The following is a 10458-nucleotide window of genomic DNA, read 5'->3' on the forward strand; positions in this document are numbered from 1 at the left end:
AAAAGTCATCCATTCGAATCTGATAGACACATCCACACATCCGTCTTTCATTATGTCATCATTAGTTAGGAAATTACATTCAAGAAAGTGTATTTAATTTCAGTAAAATGTCTTTCTGATAAACAATTTATCAATTAAATTGTATCATTATTTATTTAGCCTATAGTAAATAAAGTTAAAACTAACATTTTTTTTGAATAGGGGCCGACTCAAACCTTTACCCTATCAAATTCTACAGTCCACAAGTAAATGTTCTTTTTGTAAGTTATATGAATTACAAATTATTCTCAGGGGTCAAAGTGAGACTTCAAAGTTCTAGGTCTGATACCTCATAGGTCGTATATGTTCACTTGTATTTGGAAGTCGCATACTACGATAAAATTAGTGTCCATTGACCCCTGGTTTTCAATGGTTCTCCTACTGAAAACAGTCTACATTGAACATAATCTATGAATAAAACCGACCTCTACCAAACTCCTTCAATCGAAATGGCTGTTTTGGAAAATAAGCATAACTACGGCGTCGCTATGTGTTCAAAGTTGTTTTAAGCAAAACTCTAGTTTAAGAAAGTTTAGACGAATGTTAGTTTATGTGTATTCGAAATGATAAGATACAGGTATGCATATGTATATCTAATAACATATATGGATAATAATCTAATTAATTATATGAATGTCTGAATTAGGTATATGTGTGTATGTCTCTATCATTTTGTGTTGAAGAAGACAAGTTACAAATTAATGGATTACCGAACCAGATTATATTCAGTCAGTATAACGTAATTTTGGTTAGTTTCTTTTGAAATAATTGCTTTGCTTATATGTTTAACAATAATTCCTATTAGAAATAATAAAAATATAGAATGTCTTTGTTGCTCCGCCTTTAAGTCAATTCTAATCTATTTGTGTGATGTTCCATTTTGATCTGAAAATGATTTAGATTGATGAAGTTTCTGTAACTGAAATAGTTATTGAAAACTGAGTTCGAGGCCAGGACACACTGGAGAGTCATATTGCCTGGTTTATACGTACGTCTGAGGAGCATTTTACTAAGAAAAAACGGCTGTTCATCGAAAGCGTTTTCTCAATCTTTCTTATTCATTTACTTATAATCTATTTACGAATGTCTTTCAGTAAGTTAAGGAAAAAAATTTTCTTGTCAACCAACATTATCTAAAGAGGTAATGAAAACCAGGAGATGTGCACATGTAATATATATATATATATATATATATATATATATACTGGTAGATAGATAGATAGTTTTAAACTTATCAGTGATTATAATCTACAACCATCTATTCAGTAAGAATCAAGAACTTTAAATCTTGCAAAGTGTGTGGAATACATCTAGACCACTTAGATAAAATTTGATATTCTTTTTCATTTTTCATCCTTCGCATAACTGAGTCGTTCAAACGTAGAAACTCACAATACTGAATAATTTGAGTAGAAATCGACCAGTGAGAGTTTGGTTCTGAAAATATGTGAGTAGCACCAAACGATTAGCTAATACCATGACAATTAGACTTTTCTGTCTTCATTCATCATTCTACTTCTATTATTTTTGTGTTCTTTTTAGAAGAACTGTTCTTAATACACATCTTTTACCATCTTTGTATGTTCATGACCGAGGGGGGCGTGATGTATATTTCCTTCAGATGTAAAATTTGTTTCACTGAGTCTTATAACTATTTGACTCACTTGATTACTAATTCAGTAATTAATCACCTAACTGATTCATTCAGTTCCCCATTTTTTTTCTTTCATTAATTATGAGAATGGTGAGAATGTAATAACTGGGTTGTATTACTTATTCTCTGATTAGAACTACCCACTCTTACTCCACCATTGTACAGACCCAAAATTCTATCCTGCTTTCACAGGTTTGATGAAATCAGAAATTTTTCCAACCATTTTGACTTTATTTCTTTCTCAGTTCCTTTTCATAATTATTTTTCGTAAGGAAATGGATAAAAAATGATCTACTACATTGAACAATCTACATTTGTAAGCTACATTCAATGATTCTTATGTATGTGTGTGGGTTAAGCAATGGTCTGAGCCTTTTTGTTTTATTCGAAAAACTGATTAACAATTAATTGATTAATGATTGAAAATTTCCCAACATTTTTTTGTTGTTGTTAATATGAATAATTTACCATTTTTATTCTACACAATTTTCTCCTTTTCATTGTCATGTCAATCACTGATTAGATACACAATACACATTGTTAAAAGGGGAAGTAGCGCAAAACAACACTCGTTAAAACAATAAGTATGTAGATGAACACATGATCATTACAACTTTTCAATAAATAAATCAGTAGTATAGTGTTTCTTTCTTAAAAAGAATTTTTTCTTTGAATTCTATGTTAGTTTATGTTGTTTATGAATGTGAGCAAATTAATTCATTTCGAATAAGTGAAAAGAACAAAGAAAGCAATCGGGGGGGGGAGAAGTAAGGGGGGAATTAAAATTTTTTAAGTATTCGTCATTTTGATACTGCATAGTAATATTCTTCTTTCATCAAATGAGTAAAGTTCACTTTTTAAGATTTTAAATCTCCAAAAAAAATTTATTAAAGAAGAATTACTGAAGTAGTTGTTACTAAGGGTATTAAATGATCATTGTATTATATTATTGATTAATTTATGTGTAGCATTGGTGACCAACCTATCAACATAACAGTTAATAACTTAACTTTTAAAACCAAAAGTCCTGGGTGGTCTTAACACAACTTATCATTAGTTGTAAGGGTTCATATTTTACTATTTAACAAAATTGTGATGTTTGATCAAGAAGCCTACATCACAACAGAGACTCACTAAATTCAGTTAAGTAATATTCTAATCTAATCCAGTCAAACTGAATTGTTTTAATTTTTAGCTGACTGAGGGAAAATACGAAATGGATTTCCTAATATACTGTCATTTATAGGCTGTTGGTTGTCGAGTTAAAAAAAAAAGACAAACAGTTGACGACTTTTGATTAATTCACCTATACTTATCAATTCAAATTTGAATATAGTTACTAGTCTCAGCGATAAAACATCACATGTACTACGTCTTGCTGTTAACTGTCTGGAAGTGATTGACTATAAGCTTTGAACCTCAGCTTTAAGCTAGTCCAGACGTCTCAGTATAGTATATCGATCATCTGGATGAATGCAATGCTTCTTTTAAGTTTCAGGGCAGTGTTGTTGAGTGTCACGCCCAGTGAATGCTTACTAGCACAAAAATTAAATCTAAGACTTTTAATAGATTGCTTCTGTGCTCTTTAGAGTGAAAACTAGAGACTATTTTCGGAGTATCGCATTCAAATTATTCAGCAACCAGTGGACTTATTGAGCCAAACTCAGTTCACCAGTCAGTGATCAACTTACAAAATCACAGACAAGACCAAGGTAAACCAATCAAAATAATTGGCTAAACTGACCTTGTTATTATCGATACGACAAATCACGTTGGATAATGACATACTAAACTGTTACACACAAGTGATCGATCCCAGTAACCCATCTGTTTCCCTAAGATGATCTGTGGAAAGACAATGAGTAATTTATAGATAAAAGCAATTAACTCAAAGAACAGAACACTGTTGAAAGATCCTTCTTCTGAGTTTCAAATCTCTTTCTTTGACATTTTACAACTATTCACATCTAGTTAACATCCCAATGAATTCAAGAAGATATTTAACCTTTGATCAACTTTTAAAAAAGGTAAATGACAATTTAATGAAAACAACTTTCCGTTTACAACATTTCTACACATAAATTGGTGTTATATCATTTCCAATGTTTAGGTATATTAAACTTATGTAACTTGTGTAACAATCTATAAGACTATGAAAGTAATCAACAAAACATACTGTCCTATGACAAGCCGACTTGAAAAGTCATATAATATTATTTGTACAGATAACATAGTTGATGCTAATAAGAAATTCAATATTTACTTCTTCATAGGAAAATTAGTTCACTTATACTCAATAGAGTTGCTGCTACCTTGACGTGGTGGTCGGGCTTGCCTATCGTGATGATCCAATCGAGCTATGCTGGCTGGAACAATCGTTCCTCAAGGTCCTACCATGCCAGACAGGTCGGTTGAAGAGCGGTGAGACTAAAAGCAGCAATCCCAAGGTCCGAAGGCGAAGTCGTACTGCTGACTGTACAGAGGTGTGAAAGCAGTAAGGTGTTTCCTTCAGACAACCAGCATGACAGCGATGCTGCCTTCCCACAAGGAGGGGTGGGGTTAGAAAAGGTCGACCCTAAAAATGCACACCTCGCCTTATCCCACGGATTTCCGTCTCCGGCGGTAAGGACTTTTGAAGAACGGAGCTAACACGTCAAAAATCCCCCACAAAAAGGCCGTGCGTGACCGGCCTCAAGCAGATGTCCCTTGGGCACTGCGGTCACGCTCCCAGGTCGTTAAGACCAACACTAATCCAACTTCTTTTTCAGGTCCCTCAAGAAATACCCTTCCACGGTGTGGGCAGCCGGGAAGTGATACTAGCCCTCATACCCTTAACTGCACACAAGACCAAGTTGGTCGCTTTCAAATCCTTCCTACACCTAATAACTCTGTTATCTCCTCGACTAACCCTTCCCACGTCCTTTTATCGCGTCGCACCGCTAGGGCAAACGATTCGAGTACACAGAACGTTATTCCTGGTCTCTTGAAACCACGCTCTAAACTACATATAGGAACTTTTAATGTCCGAACATTGTGCCAAATAGGACAACAGGCTTCCTTAGCTAGAACTCTAGAATCTTACACCATCGATGTGTGCTGCGTCTCCGAAACGCGCATACAAGATCCGAGTAGTGTCATTCATTTGACCGCACCTAATCAAAATAAAGTTTCATCTCGATACACGCTCCGTGTATCTGGAAGCCCTGACGCTGCTTCCCGTGGCCTCGCTGGAGTAGGTATAGCATTAAGTCCTAGGGCAGAACTAGCTCTTTTAGACTGGATCCCAGTAGACAGTCGTCTATGCGCTGTTCGACTAAACGGATCAGTAAGGACTCGGAAAGATAGGGAAATTCGTCGTTGCCTCTTCGTCGTCTCTGCCTACTCTCCCACTGACTGCAGCTCAGACGATATAAAAGATGAGTTCTACAGGAAACTTTCTGACCTTCTCCGAGAAGCTAGGCGTTCTGATGTAGTAATAGTAGCAGGTGACTTTAATGCTCAAGTAGGTAAACTAAGTGAAAGGGAAGGACACCTGGGTGGATCTTATGGTGTCATGGCGAAAAGAACAGATAATGGCGACCGTCTGTTGCAGCTATGCTCAGATAACCGCCTATTTCTTGCAAATACTAACTTTAAGCATAAGGAAAAACATCTTTTGACCTGGCGACCCCCGAATTCGTCCCAACGTTGGACCCAATTAGATCACATCGCTATCAGCCACCGATGGAGGGGCTCGATAGAAGACTGTCGCTCATTCTGGGGCACATGCTTAGATTCAGATCATGCTCTAGTGCGAGCACGTATTTGTCTGCGTCTTACTGGACGTAGGAAAGACACTGCAGGGAAGCCTCTGAGGGTTCTACTTAATGGTAGGCAAGCTAAGAATATATTTCAGGAACAACTAGAAAAACAGTTAGGCAGCCATGTAAGTTGTGTCCACCCCGAGGCAGCGTGGAATGACATCCGAAAAGCTGTGGAATCAGCAGTGATATCCGCTAATAAGGTAAACCATAACGTTAGGGAGAAACAATGGATCTCGGCAGCATCTACCGCACTGATAGATGCTCGTAAACTCATCCCACCTGGCTCTGAGCATAACGAAGAGCGGAGTCAACTTAAGCGCAGGCTTATAAGAAGTCTACGTAATGATCGTGAACAGTGGTGGGTAGCGAAAGCAAGAGAGATGGAAAAGGCAGCGGCAATAGGTAACAGTAGGCAGCTATTCAGACTCGTTAAAGAAACCGGTATTAGGAACCCGAATATCAGTGAAACCATCTCAGATAAAGATGGGCATATAATTCATTCTCAATCCAGGAGGTTGGATCGATGGGCAGAACACTTTAGGGATCAGTTCAACTGGCCTTCAGCCACACTTCAATTACCCACGATCCCCAGTCGTCCTGAATGGCAAATTGATGTAAGTCCTCCAACCCTCTGTGAGGTTGGAAAAGCTATAGGAAATCTGAAGCGAGGGAGAGCAGCAGGCCCTGACAGGTTGACCCCTGAGATTTTTAAGGATGGTGGTCCAGTACTAGCAGTGAGATTGACTGAGGTCTTAGGTAGAATCTGGGAACTGGACGTAATTCCATCTGACTGGTCCCAATCACTGATTGTGCCAGTTTATAAGAAAGGACAAAAGTCCTCTTGTGACAATCACAGGGATCAGTTTGACTAATATAGTGTCTAAAATATTAGCTTCAATAATACTAGGTCGCCTAACCAAAGCTCGTGAAGAGCAGACTAGAGAAAACCAAGCTGGTTTTCGACCTGGACGTGGTTGCATAGACCAGATATTCACCCTACGTCAGGTCCTAGAACATAGACACAAATTCAGACGTCCCACAATAGTAGTATTTCTTGACCTTAAGGCGGCATTTGACTCTGTTGATCGTGAGGTTCTATGGCAATGTTTGTCACTGAAAGGAGTACCAAAGAAGTACATTAACCTCATAAAGGCTCTCTACTCGAGCACAACTGGTCGAGTTAGAGCCTATGGCGAACTGTCATCAGAACTGATTACCACAAGTGGCGTTCGTCAGGGCTGTCCACTCTCCCCATTCTTGTTTAACTTTGTCATTGACTTACTTTTAGAGATAGCACTTTCATCAGCTAAACCTCCAGGAGTTGAACTTTTACCAGGAGACTCACTTGTCGACTTAGAATACGCCGACGACATAGTTTTACTCGGTGAAGACGCTGACAACATGCAGAGTCTTCTGACCACTATAAGCAACAATGCAGGCATGTTCGGAATGCGATTCTCTCCCTCGAAGTGCAAAATGTTACTTCAGGATTGGGTTGCATCGACACCTGAACTAATGATAGGGAGTGAAGTAGTTGAGCGTGTAGACCACTTCACTTATCTTGGAAGTCTCATCAGCCCTTGTGGTCTGGTATGTGACGAAATCTCAGCACGGATACAGAAGGCTCGTCTAGCTTTCGCCAACTTGCGTCATTTATGGCGTAGGCGAGATATCCGTCTAGCAACCAAAGGACGGGTTTACTGTGCAGCAGTTCGCTCCGTCCTACTCTATGGCAGTGAAACATGGCCAATAAGAGTAGAGGATATTCGTAGGCTACTAGTGTTCGATCATAGGTGTCTTCGAAGCATTGCTCGTATATCCTGGGACCACCGGGTAAGTAATGCAGTTGTTAGGAAACGAGTACTAGGTAGGGATGGCAAATCGATTGATGAAGTAGTGAAACTTCATCAGTTGAGATGGCTGGGACATGTGTTACGTATGCCCGACCACCGACTGCCCCGACGTGCAATGTTTCATGGTGTAGGAGTAGGTTGGAAGAAAGCTAGGGGTGGCCAGACCAAAACGTGGCACAAATCAATGAAGTCACTGACAAGTGGACTGGGCCATGTTGGTAGGTGTAGACTACCTGGTTGGGATTCGCGAGATGACAGCAACCGATGGTTAGAGACCTTGAATGACATGGCTCAAAATCGTTTGCAATGGCGAAGATGCATCCACTCTTTGTGTTCTACCAAATTCTAATCTTCTGAATTCCTCATGTCTTTATCTTTTTCTCTTTCCAAATTTATTTCACTGTACTATACTCCTTCAATAATTTCTTGAAACCCCTAATCTTTTGGATTTCTGATTATACTCCTACTACTTCTACCACTATGGGATTTGAATCGACAACTGCATCTCTGTGCTAATGTGGTATGGCAACTCGAACTGATGTACGTACGTACGAAGTTCTACGTTGTGACTGACTGACTGACTGATACTCAATAGATTATCTTCTTTTTCTTTAATTTAGAAAGTGAATGGAAATAAATGTACAAAAGACAAATTGGTACTTTGCTTTTATGTCTATATGCATATTCTTACATACTGACTCTCTCCTTTGAGTAACTACTTACATACTGGTCATACAAAACATGTTTATACATATATAGTGATCATTAATTCTGGTTAACTATTAAAGAAAGAGTATATAAATCCGTAAAACATCTTATTATTATTCAAGTATTTCATTACATTAATTCATATTGAGTTTCCAAAAACAAACAAAAACAAGAGACAGTTTGACAGTTTATACATACTTAAATAGATTGTTAGTTTATCCATTTAGATTTCAAAAGTTGAATACGAACTTAATGGTTAAATGATACATTACTCAATATGAGAAATCCAGTACATATCTTTAATTCATTCGGTTTTCGATGATTTTTACAGCTTCTATCAGTTCATCTTGAATAATTAGTATTTAATTGAATTTGTTGATTTCCATAAACTATCTAATGAAATAATCATCATCTACTCCCTTATGAATAGATTCAATACTGATTTCCTAAGTAAAAACGCTGGTGGATAGACTTATTTATGATCGGATATGAGACAATTTCTATTTGATACAAAATCACTACAAAGTAATGTATAAATTAGGAGGCTAGGGTTTCATCCAGAATGAATACAGTAATCATTTCACTTTACTCACAAGTTTTTTATACTAGAATCCAATACCCATAAAGAGATACACAAAATAACCGTGTTATACCTTATTTAATATGTATGTATAATGCGTAGAAAGATCCGTAAAACTAGAATGAATAGTAAGAATAATTCGGAAATTTTCTTACTACACTAAATATATGGTATTGAATAAAGTGAAGTTCAATAGTGTCAGTCGTGAGACAGATATTATCGATAACTATAGTTAATATTTGCTCCATATTGCTGAGGCTAGACATGAAAACCACTGGATGTTAACTTATTAGTTCTAAGTTCACTGTGAAACATGAACACCTTTTTTTCGATTCTTGTATAGGTCATGGAAGAAGATCGAAACTGAGGAATCTCACGACTAGGAAAAAACAACTACCTAATACTCTCTGGTTTCAAATGGTTGTTTGCTTAAATTCAACTTGTAAGGTGAACTAAATAAGTGATCCTTATTGGTCAAGATGTTAACTGATTAAAGTTAGAATTTATACCATGTATCTGATAGAAAGTAAATATTAACTCTGTAACTAAATGGATAATGGTGATTTATTTATTTACCCTTATTGTGATTATTTATCTAGTTGACCTTAAATTTTAGATGACAGAAACATAAAGAATATCTCATCTCATTTTAATTCATTTACTCATTTATTTACTTAATTTTTAACCTTGATGATTATTTTCAACGGTCAGTCACAAACAATCTATAAGCATTTGATGATATACTGAGATGGATGGCCTCTTCTCTCTTATTATTATTACTACTATTCCATTACTATTACCATTATTATTACTACACTGTTTCTCTTCACTTTTAATTCATCAAATGATTAAACTAATTGATCTACCCAACTTGACCATCAATAACAACAACAACAACATAGAATGGGTTAAATGTTTCAAAGTCATTTAAAAATTGTTTACTCTCACTGAAAGAATATGATTGTTTTTAATATGGATATATATATGTGTGTGTACCTGTGTATGTAAGATACATAGCAGAAGCAGAAAATATAGTTGAATAACGTGAATCATTAAATTGAAAATAAACAAACATTAAATAAGTTACTTTTAAGGAATCAATGGAAATCTAACATTACTACTGATGAACGTCCAGCGTATGCTGGACCTAAATTTCATGCTGGTTAGCACTCACAGATACTAATCATGTCTTAAAAAATCTTAGTGTTTTAACAAAGATTTGGGGTCTCTTTTAACAGAGTTATTTGTGTTATAAGGAATGACCAATAAACCTAATATTACCTGGTTTTCAATGGTTGTCCAACTAAAGTCATTTCGCGGTGTGAACTATGATATATCTGTCAAACAGTTGTTTTTGTGATAATTTTTTGTAGACCTACTGGCAATTTTTCGACTAATACTTTACAAATAAGTTATTCTATGAGGGATTGTCTCATTCGAATTTAGTTTTTTATCAGAGATTGAATTCAATTATATAAACACTAATACTCAAAATTAAATAGACAGTTATTTTGTCCTAGTGTGTAATCTCTCAGTAGAAGTGTGCAACTCCAATCCTAAGAAGGATCTTACCCGCTATATTTATGTCTCAAATCCATAGCCATTTCTGTAGTATGCTGAGTTTGAAACCAACGGTTCACATTACCAAACTAAATTATTTTATAGTATCTTTATACTGTGATCTATATCTACCAGTCCTAATCAGAATATTAGCTAAATATGCTGTGGGAGAGTTAACTCAATAAGTGAAAGTAACACAAGATACTTCCGAGCTATACTTTCACTATGCTTCCAGAAGCTCTTGACACTAACCCTAACTAG

The 10458-nt window shown here is 36.3% G+C and overlaps 1 protein-coding gene across 1 annotated transcript; it reads left to right on the forward strand.

Annotated features, from left to right (window-relative positions):
* Nucleotides 1-10422: 10422 nt before the first annotated feature.
* On the forward strand, nt 10423-10458 carry Smp_144710 (mRNA-capping enzyme, putative; the record flags this gene model as incomplete). Its single annotated transcript, XM_018791032.1, has 1 exon — nt 10423-10458. One exon carries the CDS (start codon nt 10423-10425, stop codon nt 10456-10458), a length of 36 nt encoding a protein of 11 aa, XP_018645741.1.

The sequence above is a fragment of the Schistosoma mansoni genome, assembly GCF_000237925.1.
Source record: "Schistosoma mansoni, WGS project CABG00000000 data, chromosome 7 unplaced supercontig 0100, strain Puerto Rico, whole genome shotgun sequence".
Taxonomy (NCBI): domain Eukaryota; kingdom Metazoa; phylum Platyhelminthes; class Trematoda; order Strigeidida; family Schistosomatidae; genus Schistosoma; species Schistosoma mansoni.